The sequence below is a fragment of the Ceratotherium simum genome, chromosome 34 (genome assembly GCF_057802395.1).
Source record: "Ceratotherium simum simum isolate JZ-2026a chromosome 34, ASM5780239v1, whole genome shotgun sequence".
Lineage (NCBI taxonomy): Eukaryota > Metazoa > Chordata > Mammalia > Perissodactyla > Rhinocerotidae > Ceratotherium > Ceratotherium simum.
In genome coordinates this window covers 20,647,520-20,669,613 of record NC_141933.1, presented here as the reverse complement: position 1 = coordinate 20,669,613, position 22,094 = coordinate 20,647,520, and the positions used below count along the sequence as shown (strand labels likewise).

General features: G+C 46.8%; 1 protein-coding gene across 38 annotated transcripts in view; it reads left to right on the top strand.

The window, feature by feature from the left end:
• Positions 1-22,034, top strand: part of MADD (MAP kinase activating death domain) — a 38,211-nt gene extending 16,177 nt beyond the window's left edge. For 6 of the 38 annotated variants that reach the window (XM_087422975.1, XM_087422974.1, XM_087422968.1 and 3 more), the window contains 16 exons: positions 239-445; positions 3,194-3,294; positions 3,882-3,965; positions 4,293-4,451; positions 6,748-6,856; positions 7,138-7,200; positions 7,437-7,557; positions 7,663-7,768; positions 8,946-9,056; positions 11,126-11,233; positions 15,761-15,925; positions 16,155-16,227; positions 16,366-16,472; positions 18,621-18,690; positions 20,563-20,609; positions 20,971-22,034. In XM_087422975.1, the coding sequence (XP_087279101.1) occupies positions 239-445; positions 3,194-3,294; positions 3,882-3,965; positions 4,293-4,451; positions 6,748-6,856; positions 7,138-7,200; positions 7,437-7,557; positions 7,663-7,768; positions 8,946-9,056; positions 11,126-11,233; positions 15,761-15,925; positions 16,155-16,227; positions 16,366-16,472; positions 18,621-18,690; positions 20,563-20,609; positions 20,971-21,075 (1,736 nt within the window). In that variant the 3' untranslated portion in view covers positions 21,076-22,034. The remainder of the gene's footprint in view (positions 1-238; positions 446-3,193; positions 3,295-3,881; positions 3,966-4,292; positions 4,452-6,747; positions 6,857-7,137; positions 7,201-7,436; positions 7,558-7,662; positions 7,769-8,945; positions 9,057-11,125; positions 11,234-15,760; positions 15,926-16,154; positions 16,228-16,365; positions 16,473-18,620; positions 18,691-20,562; positions 20,610-20,970) is intronic. The other 32 variants (XM_087422970.1, XM_087422977.1, XM_087422995.1 and 29 more) reach the window with 9 other exon arrangements.
• Positions 22,035-22,094: the final 60 nt, after the last annotated feature.

Here is a 22,094-nt window from a genome sequence, read left to right as displayed (position 1 = left end):
CCAATCCTCCTCTTTTTGCTGAGGAAGACTGTCCCTGAGCTAACATCTATGGCTATCTTCCTCCACTTTATAAGGGGTGCTGCCACAGCATGGCTTGACAAGCGGTGCCTCAGTGCGCGCCCAGGATCCGAACCCCGGGCTGCCTCAGCGGAGCACATGTGCTTAACCACTACGCCACTGGGCCGGCCCGTGCTTACTATTTGTTTTGACCTTTTCCTATATTTGATCTTTTCCTCAGAACCAGACAAGCGGAGGAGAAGTCCAACAGAGAGTGTAAATACACCAGTTGGCAAGGATCCTGGCCTGGCTGGGCGGGGGGACCCAAAGGCTATGGCACAGCTGAGAGTTCCCCAGCTGGGACCTCGAGCACCAAGTGCTGCAGGAAGGAGTCCTAAGGAGCTAGACACCAGAAGTTTAAAGGAGGAGAATTTTGTAGCATCTGTTGGTATGTATCACTTGTTTGGTGTGGTGGAGGGGTTCTGCCTTCTTAAATATCCCTTCCTCCTTTCAATTCATCCAGAATCCCACCTTTCTCTTCCCCATGCTTTGCTTTCTGGAGAGGGAGATAGGTCTGTGTCCATTTCTAATGGTATTTCTTTATACTTCTCTATCCCTTATGCTTCATTTCCAGCCACCCCCACCTACATGTTAAAGGAAGGATGGAATTTTGCTTAGAGGACCCAGTGAGGCTTAGTGCGGGGAGTCTGACCTGTACTCCTAGTCCCATTTTTATTTACATCTGGATTTCTGCACATAGTGGAGAGGCCACGTGGGCTCCTGGAAGCTATAAGGAAGTTGATAGATGCATCTTTGGGCTATAAAACTGTAATCATCTGGGTCTCTCAAGCCAATTTCCCCCATCCAGCCATTACACTGCCCTCGAATTTGCTCCTCTGGGGCATGTCCGGCAACCCCATTTTCCTGGATTCTGGACCTCGAGGTGTAGATTTCTGAGTCAGCTTTTCTTTAAACCTTTCCCTACTGGACTTGATTAAGAGCTTGCTTACATTTGGTGTTTCTCCATTTCCACTAAGGCAGTGCCTTAGTGAGCTCTCTGGGTGTCACCTCTGTTTGACTAACTCCCTACCTGACCTTGAGTCATCTAGGTTGTATCTTTCTTTTTCTGGTTCTAGGTCCCTGGGCAATATGCTTCTAGCTGATGCCTCTCGGCCACATCCGTTAGCAGTTGCCTTATGCTACCATAAATGGTAATGAAGGACCAGTTTCCTTTTTAGGGGAGCTACACTTCTCTGGCCAGCAGAATATTGTCCTAGAGGCAATCAACCCTGCCTTTCTCCTGCCTGATGTGATGTTCTAGGAAAAGTACTGACCTGCAAGTCTGGAGGTCTGGAGTGTTAGTCCTGTATCTGACCCCAACTAGAAATACGACTTGGGGCAAATTGCTTCCCCCCTTAGGCTCTCTCTGTCCTTGTCTGGGAGATGAGGAGATTGGACTGAGTAGACTAAAGTTCTTGCAAAAAAAGAGTTGCTATGATCAGTATTCTCTCTTCTTTACCTCTTCTAAGATTCTATTGTTGACCATTTAGTGTTGTCTGTTACCTCTGCTGGAAACATTTTCCCAGATGACTGGCTAAGAAACGGTCTCTTCGTAGGGCAGGCACTGATTCTGAGGGTGAGTTGGGGTTTTTGGTAGCAACAAGGAAGGCCCGCCTACTGCCTGCACGGGTGGCCTCTGTCCAGTCCAGTGAATCAAACAGATTGTGCTCATGCTTCTGAAACCCTTTGGCTGCTTGAGGTGATCATCTGTCTTGTCTGGAATCTTTAAAAATTGCAGTTGCCCAGGTCATTTGGTAGAGAGCACAGTGTGGTGGAAGTTTAAACTGATCCTAAGGTCCGGAATCCTGAGCAAGTGCACCAGCCTCTTGAGGATCAAGAGTGAAGGAGCTTGATTGAAGGCTCTTCCAGCTTGAACATCCTGCAGGGTTTTTACTCCCACACTGAGGTTAGGGTTAGGAATTTGGAATTTAGTTCGTGAGTTGGGGGGAAGGCGTTAGCTCTTTTGATTTTTAACCCCCCAAAAAGAAGATCTCTTTTTATCTCTTGATTTGTAATCCTGTGCCTGAGACTGAATCGCCTTGGGTGGGGGGGTTTCCATTTCGTCTGTCTGACCAGCCTCTGACTCTCTCTGTCTTTCTCTCCTGCTTACATTGCATCTGGGGTAGAATTGTGGAACAAGCACCAGGAAGTGAAAAAGCAAAAAGCTTTGGAAAAACAGAGTAAGGAACTAATGCCCCTTCCTGTTCCCAAGTCCCCCATACCTGCCAACTCCCCAGGCCCAGTTGGGGCAGGCTCCCTTTGTCGGCCCCACCCCAAATTTCCTCTGGGGGGTATTTGGAATGAACACAGGTAGGTGGTATGTGACTCATAGGTATGTGGCTTGTAGGCTGCTTCTCTTCCCCTCCCCTCACAGCAATCAGGCGTAACAGGGTGTCTACGGAGTACAGTCCCTTAGAACTTGGTTCTCTATTGCTGCAGAGTTGGTGGGGAGAACCTCATTGGCTGATACCTCCCTCACCCATCAGAAGGCCTGTGGGCACAGTTGGCAGAGATGGTTGCTGTCCCTCCGTGTTGAGTCTGTAGCTGCCCAACTCTCTCTGGTGGCTTGCCTAGGCACGCTTTCTTGCTTTCTGTCATTCTGTCCTTCTGCCATACCATTGTGGGTGGGTGGGGAAAATGGGGGTGGTTTTATCTCAAATGTAGAAGTTGTAAGGTGGGGGTAGGCCGTGTCCACTGAAACAGCTTGGTGTTTCTTTATCTCATTGGGCACATCCTTTTCTAGCCCCTTTAGACGCATTTGTTTGGGGAGCCCTGAGTGACCTAGGGACCCTTAAATGGTTTCAGGCACCAGTGAAGCTCTGACTCTGAGTGCAGTGGAATGTGGTTTAGACATTTGTTTGTGGAGCCTTTCTGTTTTAGGGTGATTTGCTCAGAATTTTCTCAGGTTGGGAAGATGGCTACAGAACCCCTTGAGACCAGGTCTCATTTTTCCTACTTGGTTCTTAAGGTGTCTGGGGGCTTCTTCTTCCAGTGGGGCCTGGGGTGGGGCAGTCCCTGGAAAGGTGACTGGGATGTGCTGAACAGGTCTGGATCCAGGCTGTGCTGCTCTCCCACTGCCTTCGCCAGCCTGCCCCCAGCTTCTGTGTACTGAGTAACAGAATCTTCCCCTACCCAGGGCCTGAGGTAATCAAACCTGTCTTTGACCTTGGTGAGACAGAGGAGAAGAAGTCCCAAATCAGCGCAGACAGTGGTGTGAGCCTGACATCTGGTTCCCAGGTTTGTGACAGCCTTGTTGAGAATTGCAAGCATTAAGTTTGCTATCTCAGAATCCTTCTTTAAGTTCAAAACAAAGCAAAACAAAATGACAACCTTGAAACAACATAAGTACCCGAAAATAGGGGAATGATGAAATCAGTATAATATATCCATGTAAGACCGTGTTGGTATCCATTAACAGCTGTATTTTCCGAAATTCGGTGACGTGGGAAAATGTTTACAAAGCTATATACAGTATGACTCCAATTTTATTTTTAAAATTTATACAGAAAAGGCTGAAAGGAAATATGTAAAGGCTTAATAGTGATTAATGTAGGTGCTAGGTTTATGGTTTATTTTTATTTCCTTATTCTTTCATGCATTTTCTACAGTGAGCGTGTATTTCTTTAATGTTTATTATTTTACTTATTATGTAAATCATATGTATTTTATATTGAGGAGAAAAATGATTTTCTCATGACTTGTCTAGGGATGATAATAGAAGAGTGGAGATGGGGAGAAGGAAGAAGATACGGTATTTCTTAGGGAAACTGCGAGTAGATTGGACACCTCCCCTAATGTGTCTGAGCCCCTGTGTCTTGTTTCAGAGGACTGATACAGACTCTGTCATCGGTGTGAGTCCAGCTGTTATGGTGCGAAGCTCCAGTCAGGATTCTGAAGTTAGCACCGTGGTAGGGGAACACCACACTGGCATCTTGGTGGGTGGGGTGTGGGTCCCTTTGGAAGAGGGTCTACTTTCTCCTTTGGAGGCTGTTCTTAGTCTCAGGTCAGTTTGGTTCTCATGGTGGAGACATCTGCCTGTCCTAGGTCTTTATACAGGGGATCAGACCCCAAGATCTCACCCAGGGCTTCTCATCTTGTAAAGAAGGTACTTCCAGAGGCTGTCTGACTTACCTGTGAAACTCGATACTTTTGATGGTCTCAGAGAGCTCCAACAGTTTGGCATTTCTGTGAACCTTCCCTGGGAAATATCCCCTACTACTTCTTTTCCTTTCCAGGTGAGTAACAGTTCTGGAGAGACCCTTGGAGCAGACAGTGACCTGAGCAGCAATGCTGGTGATGGACCAGGCGGCGAGGGCAGTGCCCACTTGGCAGGCTCTCGGGGCACTTTGTCTGATAGTGAAATTGAGACCAACTCTGCCACCAGTGCCATCTTTGTAAGCTTTGTTTACTAACAAAAGGAGACCATTTCTTTAATGGACGGGGAGTGGGTTAGAAAAGAATGAAAAGTTAGAAGGAAAAGAGGAAGTAAGGAATGGATAATCCTCGTATATTTGGTTTTAAAGAAAATGTTTCTTAAGGCTTTTTTCAGATTCATTTGACTTCATGATCTAGGCTTTTAGAATTCTCTCCCGAATCATTGCTGAGTTACTGCCCTGTGCAGTCAGATAAGGGCTTTGAATCCTATGTAGCAATAACCCCCATGTTTAAAACAGACAAAGCAATACCTCTGTGGCAGTGTCAGGGCAGTTACAGCTCTCATTTGTACCAGTCTACCCATTTCTGTGGACTAGGTGAGTTTTATTCTGGTCACTGCTCTATTTATATAGCACCTTAAAATAGCATTTCATTTTAGTATATTCCTAACAGTTATTTGAAGTTTTCATCCATTAATAAACATCTCTTAAGTGATTTACTAAATGCCAGATTCTGTACTAAAGAAAACAGGAATGAATAAGGCATGAAGCCCACTCTCAAGAAGTTTGCAATTCATTATATTGCTGTGATTAATCTCTTCTGACAGGTGAGAACAAAGCCTTAGGGAAAAAAGAACTTGCCCTAGGTCACACAATAAATCAATGATCAGTTGGAATTAATTCTTTTTAGTCCTTGCCTTTAGCACACTGTTTTTCAGTGTATACATACCTCTTTAGGCAGCATTAAGCACTTGGATACACTTGCTACTTTGTTAGACAGAGTTGAGAATGAATATTACAAGAGCTCATAGGTCTTTATCTTTGGTCTGTGGGGAAAGTGGAAGATGAAATTTAAATGAAATCAATTATTTAACAGTGGTAAACATTCCCACCCCCAGGGCTTTCTGTCTGTGTGTTTCTAATAGAGCAAGTGACATCGCCGAGTGAAGGTAGGGAACAGGATTGAGAGTCAGCAGAGCCATTCAGGTTAATGGGCCTTAACTCTCCCTGAGTCTAAACAGACCATTTTAATAAGGGTTTTTTTAATCCTTCAGTGTGCTTCCATTCTGGAGATTAAGATACATGTTATGGAGTAGCAGTCTTGGCAGAAACCATTCAGCTGTGTGCTACCTTTCCTGGGACAAATTCTTACTTGACCTGTGCTGGCGAGCAAGGGCTCTTTGTACAATTGAGTTGCTGAGAGCAGTTACCCAAATTTCTTGGTTTAAAAAAGGCTGTTTTAGCAAGAAATAAATTAGATTAAGTCAGTATCGGGCCGGCTCCGTGGCTTAGCGGTTAAGTGCGCGCGCTCTGATGCTGGCGGCCCGGGTTCGGATCCCGGGCGCGCCCCGAGGCACCACATCTCCGTCCAACCCGAGGCCGAGTCCCGCGTACAGCAACTAGAAGGATGTGAACCTACGACATACAACTATCTACTGGGGCTTTGGGGGGAAAAAATGAATAAATAAAATCTTTAAAAAAAAAAAAAAAAAGTCAGTATGGTTCATTGAACAGGTATTGCGCTGTGAACCAGGAGCCTGGCGTTTAGACACACTAATTAGGTATTACCTAATAACCTTTGATCAGTTGCTTCTCTGCTTACGCTGTTGCGTGTGTTGTGAAATGGGCATGAAACCTACCTCTTACTCAGTTGAAAGTCTTTTTTGAATGAATAGAAAGTCTAATATTGCCAAAGTGGCAGATAAAGTTAGTGATATTTCTAAGGGGCAGATATTTTTAAGGGGAAAGAGGTAGGAAAGAGGAAATTAACATTTATCAAATACCAGCCGTATGCCAGGCACTGTTAAGTGCTTTGTGTGTATTTTCTAATTTAATTCTTGTAATATCCTATGAGGTAGGTATTATAACCTTCCTTTTACGGGTAAGGAAAATGAAACTCAGAGAAGCTAAGTTTTGTGCTTAAGGTCACACAGCTAGTAAGAGGCAGGGATCTGAACCTGGGTCAGTCTGACTTCAAACCCAATGTTGTTTCTACTGCATCATGCTGCTACAGAGAATTTGCCTTTTTTTTTTTTTTTTTTTTTTAACAGCAAAGAGTCTTAAAGAGGTTAAAGGGTAAAGATAAGTCAAAATGAAAACTCGATTGCGTGTTTTAGGAGGCAGTAACAGAAAGCAGGATTGTCAGATTGACTTCTGGTCAAATCCTTGAGGCAAGCAGCATAGCAGGAGCAGGGTTACTGGAGTATATGTTGCTCACGATGGTGACAGTGTGTGAGCCTCTTAATGAGCTAGTTGATTTACTTTGCCTTGACTCCTCGGTACCTCGGGCTGCTGACCTGTCCCCTCTTCTCTGTAGGGTAAGGCCCACAGCTTGAAGCCAAGCATAAAGGAGACGCTGGTGGGCAGCCCAGTTCGCTCTTCTGAAGATGCAAGCCAGCGAGTCTACCTCTACGAGGGACTCCTAGGTGAGAAGCAGTCTCGGAAGGCCCCCTGCACTGGAAGAAAGCCGGACTCAGCCAGGGGGGAGGGTGGCACTGAACAAGAGGCTGCTTGGCGTTTTGCTGATCTCAATGCTGATATTAGAGGGCATTTTTATATCTGAAGCAGGCAACTTACTGGGTCTGGAAAAAGCAGTGGGTGAAAACCAGAAGAGACTGGATTTTGGTATTAATCAACAGCCTCTATCTTTCTGTCTGTCTGTCTGTCTTTTCTTGCTTCCACGGTCCTTCCTGCCCACAAATGGCAGGAAGGGACAAAGGATCGATGTGGGACCAGTTAGAGGATGCTGCTATGGAGACCTTTTCTATAAGTAACCACCTGTCTTTGTGTGCCGTGTTCATCCCTCCTCCTCGGGAGGGACTGGGCCTCACTTGGAGGCAGCAGGGGCTGGTGGCAGGAGTGTTAGATCTGGGGTGGAGAGGCTCATGTTTCCTTTGCCCTGGAGTTTGTAATGACTCCCTTTTCTTTGGAGTTTACTCTGTTTTGGTTGGCAGCTATATTCTTTATATGTATACGAGCCTCTAAAAAAAACTCTATTCTACACAGGCAAGGAGCGTTCTACTTTATGGGACCAAATGCAGTTCTGGGAAGATGCGTTCTTAGATGCTGTGATGTTGGAGAGAGAAGGGATGGGTATGGACCAGGGTCCCCAGGAAATGATAGACAGGTATGAGGCTTAGGAAACCCTTGGGAAAATGCAGATTCATCGTCATCCCAGTTGGTTCTGTGGTCTCCGATCTGCGGGCTGACTTGTCTCTGGTCTGCCACTTAGGTACCTCTCCCTGGGGGAACATGACCGGAAGCGCCTAGAGGATGATGAAGATCGTTTACTGGCCACGCTTTTGCACAACCTCATCTCCTACATGCTGCTGATGAAGGTAGTGTTGGTTTTGCTTACACCCAGTTACTGCTGATGCTGGAAGGCAAGGCTTGTTCCTACTGCCTAAATTCTGGCGCAGTTGGGAAGCTGTGAGAGCATCTTACTAGGGCTTTTTCTGATTGAAAGTCCGAGGCCTCTCTACAGCTCACACATGATCCTCTTATGTGAAGCTGCCAGGCTGTTGTGCTAAGGAACGTTGTAAAGGTGATTGATGATTCCATACCATTTGTTTATTTTGAATTTTAAATGGGCTTCCTTTGCTGAGTAGTTTTAGGATACCAATAGAGCTCCCCACAGAATATGATGAATTTCAAAAAAAAAAAAAAAAATTTTTTTTAAGTAGTAGGTTCTAAAACCTTAGAAAGGATTCTCAGAATTCACTTTTCAGCACTAGCCCTTTATCGTATAGAATTTTCCATAGATGTAAAAGGAGCTACTTATTAAAAAAGTAATGTTATGTTCTAGTTTGACTTGGTTGTACTTGGTCTTTATAGCTGTGGAAGAAGTATGTTACCAAATAGAAGAGTCCTTCTCTGCAAGGGAAAAATTTTGGATTTGGTGGATAGAGAACGTTGTTTTGAGAAGAAGCCCCTGGGTTCCTCCTCCTCCTGTTCTCCCAGACTCTCTAAATGTGAAGGGATTAGTTGATCAAATGCAGTGAATGCCCTGCAGGCCCACTTGGTTTGTTTCATTTTCTGTGGTAGGGTTCACTCTGTTGAACTCCAGGCATACCAGTTAACTCTGGTTGGAAAAGGGTGATGATCCTTAATCCTAGGAAGGTGTCTCAGCTACACTGAGTCCAGAATGTTGCTACTCTAAGTCATTGTTTCTGAATTATATTCTGAGGAGCCCCAAGGGTTTTTAGGGCCCCTTTAGGGGTGAATGTTATGGTATTGGTTAAGGGTATGGAGGAAGTATCCCCTTGAACCCCAGTTCACTTGAAGCAGAACTGCTCTAAGAGCCACTTTTCTGCAGAAGCCACCTACAGTCATAGCCAGAGCTTTTCTTCCCAGTCTGTTGGCTGAATATGCAGTTGAATGTTTTCTCTCATACTCAGTGATATGGTCTTTTAGAATTCCACTTCTCTCAGATAGTAGGAAACTTACTTGTACATTCTATCCACCTCAGTTGAGAGGAGAGCAGATCCCTCATTAAGATGCTGTTTGGCTTTCCAGGTAAATAAGAATGACATCCGGAAGAAGGTGAGGCGCCTAATGGGAAAGTCCCATATTGGGCTTGTGTACAGTCAGCAAATCAATGAAGTGCTTGATCAGCTGGTGAACCTGGTAAGCATATTTGGGCCATCCTTAGGCTCCCCTTCCACTGCACTTGTCGCCTCCCACGCTTGGGCCTCGTGGCCTAATGCAGAGGCTTCCCCACAGGTCATTTCTTAGCGTGTTTCACTGGGCAGTCCAGTTCACTCCCAGATGAAAGTAGGGCAGTAGGTGAGGTGAGGTTTACCCTAGGTGAGGCGTTAGCCTTTCTGTTCTGTGGTAGGATTCTCTGCTCAAAAACCATCCTAGTGCAGCCATTTCAATGTGTGGTCTGTGGACCCCTGAGGATCCGCAAGGTGAAAACTGTTTTCATAATAATACTAAAATGTTATTTGCCTGTTTCACTGGATTGGCATTTGCACTGATGTTGCAAAAGCAGTGGTGGGTCAAACCACTGGCGCCCTAATGCAGTGAAGACAGTGCACCAGACTGTGCTGTGGCCACTGTGGTCCTCACCTCCATGCACTCTCCGTTAAAACACTCATGAGTGTCCTTGATGAAGCAGTTAAAATAATTAACTTTATTAAATCTGATCGTCGATTAAATACCTTTTTAATATTCCATGTGACAAAATAAGAAATATAGATAAAACATTTCTGCAAACCAAAGTATAATGATTGTTTCCAGAAAAAGCAATTTGTGACCGTTTGAATTGCAAGGTGAACTGGCAGCTTTGTTCTTGGGACATTGGTGTTTTTTTGTGCAGATCAGGCCTGAGCTAACATCCATGCCAGTCCTCCCCTTTTTGCTGAGGAAGACGAGCCCTGAGCTAACATCTACTGCCAATCCTCTTTCTTTTTTTTTGTTCCCTTTTTTTCCCCAAAGCCCCCCAGTAGATAGTTGTGTGTCATAGTTGCACATCCTTCTAGTTGCTGTGTGTGGGACGCCGCCTCAGCATGGCCGGAGAAGCAGTGTGTTGGTGTGCGCCCGGGATCCGACCCTGGGCTGCCAGTAGAGGAGCGCGCGCACTTAGCCGCTAAGCCACAGGGCCAGCCCTGGGACATTGTTTTTACTTGAAAGAATGACTAACAAATTGGTTATTCAGAGTTAGGTATTTGGCAGACGTTTCTCTAAAATTGGTAAAGTGAGCCTGTTGTTTCAAGGGCAGCAACTGACAGTATTTGTTGCCAATGATGAGATACAAGCTTTTAAGTGAAAATGCAAGTTTTGGAAAAATTTTGAGCTTGATATTTAAAGACTTTTCTAATGAGATTGATGATGAGATTAATGAATGTGATTTTTTGATATTGTGTAATGAAATGTGTCAACATGTGGAAGAGCTGCATAACTCCGTGAACCAGTATTTTCCAAATGACCAATGTGTCATGTTACAAATTCAAATGTGGTAAAGGATCTATTCAAAGTGTAGGCAGACAAATGGATTTTAATGTAACAGTACAAAATGTGCATCGATCTGTTTTCAGATGCCACATTGCAACTGACTTTAAGAAACTGCTGCTGCTTGAGTTTTGATATAGTATCGAAGAAGAATATGCATGTTTATCTGGAAAGGCTATTAAAATACTCCTCCCTTTTCCAAGTACATGTCTGTGAAGCTATATTTTCTTTCTATACCCCAGCCAAAGCAACATATCCTGATAGATTGAATGCAGAAGCAGATATGAGAATTCAGCTATTTTTTATTAAGCCAAACATTAAAGAGATTTGCAAAAATTTAAAACAGTGCCATTCTCCTCATTTTTGTTGTTTTAGGAAATAGTTATTTTACAAAAAATATTAATATTACCATGTAATGGATTTATTAATGAATTATTAATTTCTTTTAAATGAATTAATAAACATTTAAAATGGTTTCAGTTTTAATTTCTAGTATGGTAAATATCTATAAATATAACTCACATAAAAATAAGCTCTTGCGGGTCGTCATCAATAATTTTTAAGACATATAGGAGTCTTGAGACTGAAAAGTTTGAGAACACTTCTTTGGTGGCCAGTGGCCGGCAGATGGCACTGTGCTAAGGAAGCTGATGTGAATTTAATTGCTGAATGGGGAATTCTTGGCCCAGCGCGCTCCGTGAGAGGGATGTATGGATGTCCCTAAAAGATCCCTCTTTCCTCAGAATGGACGTGATCTCTCTATCCGGTCCAGTGGCAGCCGGCACATGAAGAAGCAGACATTCGTGGTACATGCGGGGACAGACACAAACGGAGATCTCTTCTTCATGGAGGTAGGTGCTGGTTCATGCTAGGGGCCCAGAGGAACATTTGAGAGTCACTAGGAACTCCCAGAACTGATGCCAGAATGTTTTACCATTTATCTCATTCATCTTTATGGTCTATTTATCGTTAAATTGTCAGGCTCTATGTAAATAAATGAATACAAACAGATGATTCCCCATCATTTCTTTTATAGATGTGTGTTGACTAGATGCTATAGTCACTCACTCCATAAGTCAGAGCAACATAAAGTGGTGTACACTGGGAAGTCTTGCTCTCATTTTTACCCCCTCCACTCCATTTCCCATCCACCTCACCCCTTCCTCTTGTAGGTAACCACTTTCACTGGTGTTGTTTGTATCTTCCATTGGTTTTTTGTGCAAACACCATAAAATATGAAGATACATTCTTATTTTTCTCCTTTCTTGCAGAAAGGTAGCACATTGTATCTACTGATCTGTACCTTGCTTTTGTCACTAAGCCTATTCTGGAGATCTTCTGTCTCAGTACAAAAAGAGCTTTCTCATTATTTTTACAGCTGCATAGTATTCCACTGGGTGACTGTACCATAGTTTATTTAACCCATCAGTATACATGTACCCTTGGTTTTCTTCCAAATGTTTGCTGTTGCTGATAGTGCTACAATGAATGATGCTGTGCCTGCTTCATTTCATACGTGTGCAGGTTTATCTAAGAATTCCCAGAACTGGGATTGCTGGGTCAAAGGGAAAATGCAAGTATAATTTTGGTTGATATGACTCTGCAGTATCTCTTAACATAGAACAGTCCCCATCCCATTTTGCCGTTTATTTTGTTGAAGAAATTTGCCCTGTGGAGTATCTCACATTCTAGCTTTTTTGCTGATGGCATCTCCTTGGTGTTATTTAGCATGTTTCTCTATCACTGGTATTTCTTATAAACTAGTAGTTCAGTCTAGAGGTTTGATCAGTTTCGGATCCAGTATTTTGGTAAGAATACTTCATAGATGGTGCTGTTGCCTCATGTGGTCTTTTCTCTCCTAGTGGTCAGTGGGTTCAGATGTAGAGGCAGCCTGTTCCATTCACTGTGAAGTCCCTCATCGGTCTTCTGATTTTGCTTATGGTATTTTTTGCCATGCAGAATTTTTTTACTTTTATGTAGTTGAATTAATCAGTTGTTTCTTTTATGGCTTCTGGATTTTGAGTCATAGTTAGAAAAACCCTCCCTTACTCCAGGATTGTAAGGGAAATTGGCCATGTTTTCTTCATTTCTGTGTTATTAATTCTGAAATGGATCTCTTCTAAGTAATTGTAGGGGCCAAATACAACTTCTGTTTGAAGTAGTCAAATTAAATAATTTTCATGAGTATTCTGTTTCCTTTTGGTTTAGCTGAATTTGATTTTTACATTCACAGCATTTTGAAGAGGTGGTTTATCAAACACGGGGCGAGAGGTCTGCTCTGAAGCAGAAACATACATGTCAATGTAGCTGAGAAGGGAGTCATTTTCGTGTCACCCCTGAAGTGTTCGAATTTGGCTCCGTGTCTCTCAGAGCTGAGGGCTAACTTAGGACATCTACACTTCGGTGTAGGTGGCAGGTGATTCTTACCCTTTCCTTTTCCTTTTAAAAAATAAATCCCTCCTGAAGATTCCTTGAAGCATAGGACTCACTGTCACCACTATGCAGGGGAGCCTCATACCAAGTCCCTGGAGTGTGGGATGGATCCATCACCTTATAGATGCCTCTCCCTCGAAGTACTGCTGTGCCAAATAAGAGTGTACCTCTCTCACTCTCTTAGAAAGTGGCTACTGTGAGGTTATCTGATTTAGCCTTTCTCAGAGCACAGCCTGCTGGCTGCATGATCAGCTGGATAGCAATTTTAAAATTGAATTTTTAAAATCATGTTTATTGCCTTTTTTTTAAATTACAAAAGTAAAGCAGTATATGCTGTAAAAGTTTGAAGCCATATGACAGTAAATAAAGTACAAAGTAAAAGTTTCCTTCACTTCCTTCCAATGCCGTGTCTCAGAGGTAACCACTGTCAGAGTTTGGTGTGAATCCTTTCAGATTTTAAAAAATGCATGTTTGTATAAATACAACTTAATTATATAGAATTTTGTTTTAGTGTTTACAAAAGTTGCATCAAACTACAAATATTGTTATATAATTTGGGTTTTTTTTCACTTAATGTATCACAGACATCTTTCCATGACTATGTATTATATAAATCTGTCTCTGTGTTGTAAATGGATGCTTGGCCATTAGGTGTGATATGGATGTACCATAATTTATTTAACTAGTCCCTCCCGTTGTGTTTTTTAAAAAAAAAAAACAATGCTTCATTGAGTATCCTTGAATATATATTTTTGCACACTCACATGAGAATTTCTATAGGATAGATTCCTAGTGTGAAATTTCTGGATGAAGCTTATATTCATTGAAAATTTTGATTGATTCTGCCAAATTGCCATCCCAAAGACTATACCTGTTTACACCTCCTGGTGCAGCATAGGCGAGTATGACACATTATTATCGTCTCTCTAGCCTAGAGAGCATGAAGTTCTTAAGGGATTATGGAAAGTGGAGTAGTATTCCCCATTTTTCACACGGAGAAAATCACAGAGTCAGATTGGGGCAAGAATTCAAGCTTCCAAATTCCTACTCTGCTACGTTTGCCCATTTGTTCATAAGGCTTTTAGAACCCCAATAAACTCTTAGGTAGTAGACTAAACCTGACAGTCTTGTGTATTCCTTACTCGTTCACCTAATATGTATGGAGCACGTATCATATGGTAGGCACTCTGCTGGGTATGGGGCTACAGCAGTGAAGAAGGGAGACATGGTTTCTGTTGCCCTTTCAGGGTTGACAAGCCATTGAAGAAGTCAGATAATTAAACAAGCAGTGTCATGACGTATGACGATCACTGTGAGAGAAGATGCTCGGGGGCAAGTGTTATGGGAATACATAGCAAAGAGTCTAGGAGTTGTGGATGATCCCTCAGAAGTGGGCTTCGAGCTTAAACTTGAAGGAAGAGTAGGTGTTCATGGCTGGAGTGGGGAAGAGGAAGAATATTCCAGGGATATTTGAGGTAGAATGTATGGGACTCAGTGATGTAGTTAGAGTCTTGTGTCCCTCCTTCATTTCTGGCTTGGGCAGCTGGATGGATGGTGATGCCATTTACTCAAACAGGGGACCAAGAAGGAGGATCTGCCCAGGAGGAGATGTTGAGTTTAGATTTGGACATGATGAGTTTGAAGTGCCACCTGTGTGAGGTTCAGGAACTCAGGAAGATAGGTCTCATGTGGAGAAAGATTTGAGAACTGTCAACATCGTCACAATAATTATTATATTTCTCATAATTATTTGTTGTTATAGCAGCTAACTCTAGAATACTTTCTGTGTGCTTCACTTTGTTCTAAGAATTTTACGGACATTAACTTACTTCTCATAAACTCCAAGAAGTTATTACTGTTACCATCCTCATCTCACACACAAGGAAATGTAGACGCAGATTAACTTGTTCAAGGTGACATAGCTAAGTAACGAGACAGCCGGGCTCTGAACCCAGGTGGTCTGATCTCAGACCTATGCTCTGAACCGTTGTGCTGTAATGTCTCCCGTAATAATTGAAGCCGTAAGAGTGGAAGCTTTCACCTGAGGGAGAATATCGAACAAGAAGAGGATGTGAAAGGGGACTTTGCCTTTTAATTTATATCATCCTGTATTGTATAATTTTTTCACAATAAGCATTGCCCAATTATCCCTTGTATAATTAATTTTTAAAAAGATTTATGTAGAGGGCCGGCCCCGTGGCTTAGCGGTTAAGTGCATGCGCTCCGCTACCGGCGGCCCGGGTTCGGATCCCGGGTGCGCACCGACACACCACTTCTCCAGCCATGGTGAGGCCGCGTCCCACATACAGCAACTAGAAGGATGTGCAACTATGATGTACAACTATCTACTGGGGCTTTGGGGGAAAAAAAAAAGGAGGAGGATTGGCAATAGATGTTAGCTCAGAGCTGGTCTTCCTCAGCAAAAAAAGAGGAGGATTAGCATGGACGTTAGCTCAGGGCTGATCCTCCTCACAAAAAAAAAAAAAAAAGATTTATGCAGAAATAGAGCCAAGCCAGGATTTGAAAATGCATTGGTTCCATTTTTCTCATAGGTTAAGTCTGCCATAGTCCCCCACCTTAGTACTTGTCAGCAGAGATGATTCTTAAGGTTATAAGATGGAGGCATGAGCTGTCCTCTAAATACTTTAAGTCCAGAACATATAAGAGGTAATAAACGTTTATTGAACTGAAAAGTGAGCCTCCTTCCTGCTAACAGGGTCTTTTCAGTGACTCCTTTTCTTTCAACAAACCTTCTAGTGGACAATATGTCCAGCAGTTCAGTGTTGTGTCTCCACCTAAGGAAGACTATGAGCATAAGGCAGAAAACCTTCAGTGGGGATGCCCCCAGGACCATCCTTCCCCTGTGGGGAACAGTGTCATGTGGCCTGGGATGGGCAAGATTCCGAGAGAGCAGAACCACTGAGCTGCTCTGTGCACTTCTTCAGGTGTGTGATGACTGTGTGGTGTTGCGTAGTAACATCGGGACGGTGTATGAGCGCTGGTGGTACGAGAAGCTCATCAACATGACCTACTGTCCCAAGACCAAGGTGTTGTGCTTGTGGCGTAGAAACGGCTCTGAGACCCAGCTCAACAAATTCTATACTAAGAAGGTACCTATGAGCTCTGTTTGGGTTGAGGGTGGGCTTTGAGAGCAAAGTGTTGAGTTTCTTGAAGAGAAGTTAAAATTTCAAAATCCATGCCTGGAGCCCCACTTTGCCTCTGGCTGTTGTGTGGGATGGGTAAAGCTGTCGCTGAGGTCCTGGCATGGGCCCAGGCCTTCAGCAGCCACCGCACAGCAGAGGCCGGGAACTCAGGACAGCTCTCCCCCATGTGCTGCAGTGTCGGGAGCTGTACTACTGCGTGAAGGATAGCATGGAGCGTGCTGCCGCCCGACAGCAGAGCATCAAACCTGGTGAGCAGAGGACAGTTCCCTGAGCCAGTGCCTTCCGTTTATTTCCATCAGTCCTTCTGAGCGTAGGGGCCTGGCGAGGATGTCAGGCGTGGGAGTCCCACCTCCCCAGTTAGCTGACGACCTCCTCCCTCACTGCAGGACCTGAACTAGGTGGCGAGTTCCCTGTGCAGGACATGAAGACTGGTGAGGGTGGCTTGCTGCAGGTCACCCTAGAAGGGATCAATCTCAAGTTCATGCACAACCAGGTGGGTGCAAGTGGCAGCACAGGCTTCCTAGCCCTGTTATTCCATCTGCCGTTAAGGATCGGTGTCCAGGTCCCCACTGCTTTCCCAGTGAGCGCGAGAGAGGGTCTCTGGGGCTAGTGGGAGAATTGGAGCAGCTGGACCAGAGAGAGAAATCAGAGGGGAGGCACAGGGACATTGGTGACCACTGTGAACGTGCAGCAGGGAGCCTCTGCAGGAGGCTGGCAAGTGAGGGAGCCATGGTGGCTGGGCTGCCTCGTCCGTTAGACTGAGCACAGTGTGAGTGGGAGCGTCTCACTTGGCCCTTCTTCGCACAGTGTCTGCCTTCCCTTATCCCCAGGGTGTGCTTTTGCTTGGTGGTTTTGCTTTGAGAGTCTAGACTGGCCCATCTCCTCGTGTGTTTCTCGTGTGCGTGAAGCTTGTGTGTGTGTGAGCAGCTTGTGTCTGTCCTATCTGGAGTGTGTGTGTTTATTTGCCTTTTTCTCCTGCTGATTCTTCTTCCTATTCTTTTCCTTCCTCTGAATGTCCCCACTGTCCCCTGCTCCACAGGCCCCACTCCCCTTCTTTGACTGGGGAGCACTTCAGGATACATCTTTCCCTCCTCGTGATTCCACCGTAGAGCTGACTTTTTTTTTTTCTCTTGGTCTTTTAACACAGTGTTACTTTTTCTCTCAATGGACATTCCTTAAGCTAATTCCTTTCTGAGGCCAGCGCATCATCCCAGGTCCGTTCCCAGTTTTGACTCTTCACACAAGTGCCTTCCCTACCCCTTCCCTGATGTACTGGTTCCTCCCCTCAAGGCTGGGAGCCAGGTCCACGTGTGCGGAGCACCACAGCCCCTGGCCAGGCAGCAGATACTGGGGGGGGGTGGTGAACGTCTGCGCTCTGGCTTTCTCCCTCCGCTTGCCATTTTAGTCCTCCTTTCAGGAATCTAGCTAGGCAATTTGTTGTGACGGGAAACTGCTGCCCAGGTATCCCTGCAGAATATTTTCAATAGAAAATTTACTGTTAGTAATATTAATACACTGCATAGTGTATTTAAGACCTTAGGGTCAGCCCAAAGAGGGCTTTACTTAAGTACTTTTCTGGACCATGAAGGTGCCAGCCCTTCTTGGCGAGCAGGCTTCTGAGCACATTTTAGTGCTGTGGCCACCCCTTCTGAAGAAGAGGTCTCATTAAACAACACCCAGATGCCCTGCCTCTTCTGGATCCCACCCTCGGTGTAGCCCCTTTGGACTGACCGAATCGTCTAACAGTTACAAAGCATGTATCTGCTGGTCGGTAGTTTCAGGCTTTGCCCCAGAAGAGAGATCCTGCAGAGAGGGGGGTCAAACCCTGGCTTACAGTCTGATAATGAGATAACAGCCTCGGGGTCCTTCTTCTACCACGTAACAGTCAGCTGGAGTTGGGGAAGCCTTGGCAGAGTTACGCAGTGTGGGGTAACAGGTGGGAAAAGCCTGGGTGTTGGAGTCAGGACATAGTGGATTCGAAGCCCAGCTTCGTTATTCATGGCCAAGTGAACTTTACAATCCTCCGTGTCCTCACCTATAAGATGAGGGTCATACTATACGCTGTGCCACACAGATGGAAGGATTACAGGTAGTGTTTGGAGAATGCCTAGTAGGTGCTCACAATCTGTAGCTGTTACTGTTATCAGCACGTACTTCTTGGGAGAGCCTGGATCCTGTTTCAAGGAAGATACCCACACCTCCCAACCCAAGGACAGTCTGAGGGAAGCTTTGTGCCCGTGCCAGCCCTCTGCGCCGGAGGAGGATGCATGGAAGGGGAGCGAGCTGATGGGCCGAGTGAGGGGACCCCTGGGGCACAGTGTCCTACCAACGCTGCCCTGGGCACAGGGATGGGCAGGCAGCCCAGGCCAGCAGAGGGGCCTTTGGGTTGGGTGTGACCATTAAAACTAACGCCTTCATTTCTCTCCCATGCTTTCTCCTCCGGCCAGGAGCGGAAGGTACATGCCCTTTCTGCTATCTTCGCTTCTTAGCGCTTTTGAGTTGTGTGTGTGTGGATTCTTCTGTCCTCCCTTTGGGAAGTAGGTTTTCTGTGTGTGGGTGGGGCTGTAGCTGGGAGAGTGGGCTTTGTGGGGCAGTGGGGGAGCCTCTGGGCCTTACCCCACCCTCCCTCCCTCTCTTGCAGGTTTTCATAGAGCTGAATCACATTAAAAAGTGCAATACAGTTCGAGGCGTCTTTGTCCTGGAGGAATTTGGTAATTACACTATTTTGCTCTTAGGTCTGGACTCACATGGCAGTAATTCAAAATCTCTGAGCTCCAGAGGAGGGACTAGCGGCAGAGAGAAGAACCTCTGCAGAGAGGTCAGGAGGAGCAGGAGTGACAGGGAAGAAAAGGGAACCCTGAGATGAGAGAAAGGAAGGAGAGACAGTGGCTGCTAGGGAGTGGGTCGCAGAAGAGCAAGTGGCCTTAGGCAGGGTTAGAGTTTAGAGATGGCACTAGAGAGGCTCAGTGAACTAGCACTGCCTCCCCTTGCTTGGCCAGCTGGTGGTCAGAAAGTTCTGGGGCAGAGCAGACGGGCCATCCCCAAGCTCTGCTGTGTTCTTGTTGCTGCTGCGATCCTTCTAGCAGCCAGCACTCCATCCAGCCACCCTGTGCCACTGTCTCCGGAGCCTCTCTGCTAGAGAAGGGCGTGTGGCGGAACAGGCAGACTTGCTCTCCAGGCAGAGAAACCTAGTGGGCCTCAGGGGCAGATGGGCAGGGGGAGCTGGGAGCCAGATCCGGCCTCCCCAAGCAGCGCGCTGATGAGTGGTGTAGTGGGTTCTCACCCCGGGGCTTTGAGTTCCTGCTGTGTTTGTGCTTCATTCTTTTGTGCCCCCATCGCTGCTATGAAAACCTTCGTCCTCCAGCAGGTAAAGTGACCTCGGCTCGGCTGGTGCCGCCACTCCCCAGGCCCCGCCTTGGGCCCTGCAATGGCTGGGGCCAGCTCCCTTCAACCAAACCAGCTGCTCACATTGCCAATTTGTCTCTTCCTTTCTCTCCCCACCCTCTTCCTTCCCAACCTCCCTCCACCCTCGTGCTGACTCATGGTTCTGAGTTTTCTCCCCTTGTGTGCCCCCTTCTCTCTTCTGCCAGAGAGATATTTGGGGGAATCTTCCAACTCAGAAGAATCTGGGCTTGTTGCTCTACTTCGCTGAGTCTATTCCCTGTTAACCCTGGGTCCCCGGAGTCTACCTCCCAGGGTCAGAAGAAGGTGTGGCCAACCCTCATCCCACCTTTTCTGGCCTCCAGGGGGATGCTACGCCCCTCTGCTCCCCATCCCCCGGGGCCATGATGATGGCTGAGCTGGGGGGCCTTACTCCTTGCTCTGGCCAAGCAGATCACCTGCATGGCTGGGGCAGGGGTCACTCTTAGTCTTGCATTCCGGGCTGTGGACACGTGTGTATTTTGCCTGATGCTCCCTGTCACCTCCCTCCCCGGGTGCCGTACTCGCCTGTCTCTTCTGCTCAGTGTGTCTGCTCCAGAGCCCTCTGACGCTCTCCCTCACACAGGCAGGCCCGGGCCTCTCCTGCCACTCAGGGAAGGAAACTTACGAGGCTGGTGGGTTAGTGTCATGCCACTTCTTCATCCAGCCTCAGGACCGCCTGTGCGGGCTGGGGGTACAGGGAACCATGTTTATTTAACACGACCAGAGTTTCGGGCTGGTGCCAGGGATGAGTTCTTGGGCATCTCAGCAAGGTGAGGCACAGGCTAGAGACAACTCTCTCTCCCAACCCGAATCTGGGGCTACCCCACTGCCCTCCTCAGCGGCCCTGGACAGGAGCAGTGACCAGGCTGGTGGAAGGCTGGCCTGCTCTCTGCGGGGGCTCTCAAAGGAGTGGGTAGAGACACAGCCATTGGGCAGGAGCCACTGCAGACCTGAGAGGTCTGACTGAGGAGTCTGGGGCAGTGTCCTCTCCTCCAGCAGGGGCTGAACAGAAGCTATTGTGGCCTAAGCTGCTGCAGCCACTGGGAGAGGCCACAGAGGGGAAGGGGACCCTGGTGCCGGGCGCTGCCGCCTGGGGGAGCATGGCACTGTCGCTGTTGGTTTTGAACTTTCTGTTTTGTTTCTTGCCCGTCCGGTTTTAGTTCCTGAAATTAAAGAAGTGGTGAGCCACAAGTACAAGACACCAATGGTGAGTATGTCTCCCAACCCTGACAGGCCAGTCTGCACAGGGCTCCCTGGGGACCTTCGAACAGGAGTGGGGTGGGCCCTCTGAGAGCGCAGGGTGATGAGGAATGGTTTGAGAGGCAAATTTGGTCTAGATGCCAAAGATTCAACTGAAGCTGAAACAGGTCTTCAGCCCTGGGAGAGAGACACATACTACTCCCCCCCTCCCACTGGCCAGCTCAAAGGCCTTGCCTGCAGCTCTTTAGCCCAAGGGCTGTGCCCAGTGCCCAGTGTTAGGGCAGGAGTTTTCTGCTTGGCAGATCTCCCCATGTGAGGATGTAGGACACTCAGTGATGTTGATCTGTCTGGTTTTCTCTCCCCTGTAGGCCCACGAGATCTGCTACTCTGTGTTGTGTCTCTTCTCGTATGTGGCAGCAGTTCGTAGCAGTGAGGAAGATCTCAGAACCCCACCCCGGCCCGTCTCTAGCTGATGGAGAGGGGTTAAGGCTGCCCCAGCCCAGGAGAGGCCCCTTGCCTCTTGCTGTTCCCAAGTGCACGATGCTGCTATGACTGAGAAGTGGATGATGCGTGAATGTTCTTTGCAAGCCCCTCACCGTGGCTCAGTTGGTTCCCAGTTACGTGTCTGTCTCGGTGTGTCTTAGTGTGTCTGTCACAGGGGCTGAGCTAGTCTCTTCCACCTTCTCCCTCTCCACTGCCAGAAGACCAGCCTGCTGTCCCCTCAGGGCTCGAGAGTGTGTGTGTGTCTGTCTGCTGGGCCAGTGGCTTCTAAGAACTCAGTACAGGCCAGTGTGAGCCCACTATTGCGTGTCCTTGAGACACTTGTGTTGTGGTTCCTTGTCCTTGGTGTTATGACCCTCCAGTGCAGGACCCCGGCTCTCTGTCTTCTGTGATCAGGCATGACTGGGTGCCTGGAGCATCCCACGCTGTGGGGAGTGAGGGAAACTTGAGGCCTGTCCTCCCAGATGGGGGGTGGGCAGAGAAAGGAAGGGAGAGTCAAGGGGCAGCAGAGTGGGGGCAACCTCTCTGCTTCCTTACGAATTTCCCAAGCTGGCAGCTACTGCCCCTGGGCCACAGGCCTTGCTGCTGCCTTCCAGGCCTCCACTGCTGCAGTGGAGCAGCACTGAGGGGCTGCTTTTGCTGAGCAGCATTTCCCTATGGTCTGCCTTGCTTTCGGCATGAGAAAACAGATTGACTGGAGCCAGGAGAGTTCCAGGGACCACTGGCTGCCATGCCTAGGAAGCTGGTGGGGTGGGAAAAGGCCAGGTTCAGTGTACACATCTGTGCCTGCAGACAGCGTCTCCTAGCACTGGGTGCCAGAAGGGAGAGATGGCCTGGGAGTGGGCAAGAGATGATTGTAAATATTTCAGCTCCACGTTATTTATAGAAAATGTACAGATGTGTCAATGTGAAATAAATGTCCTTAACTCCCCTTGGGCTCCTGGCTGCCTTGCATTAAATGAATCCTCCTCTCAGCCTGGGCCTGAGGAAG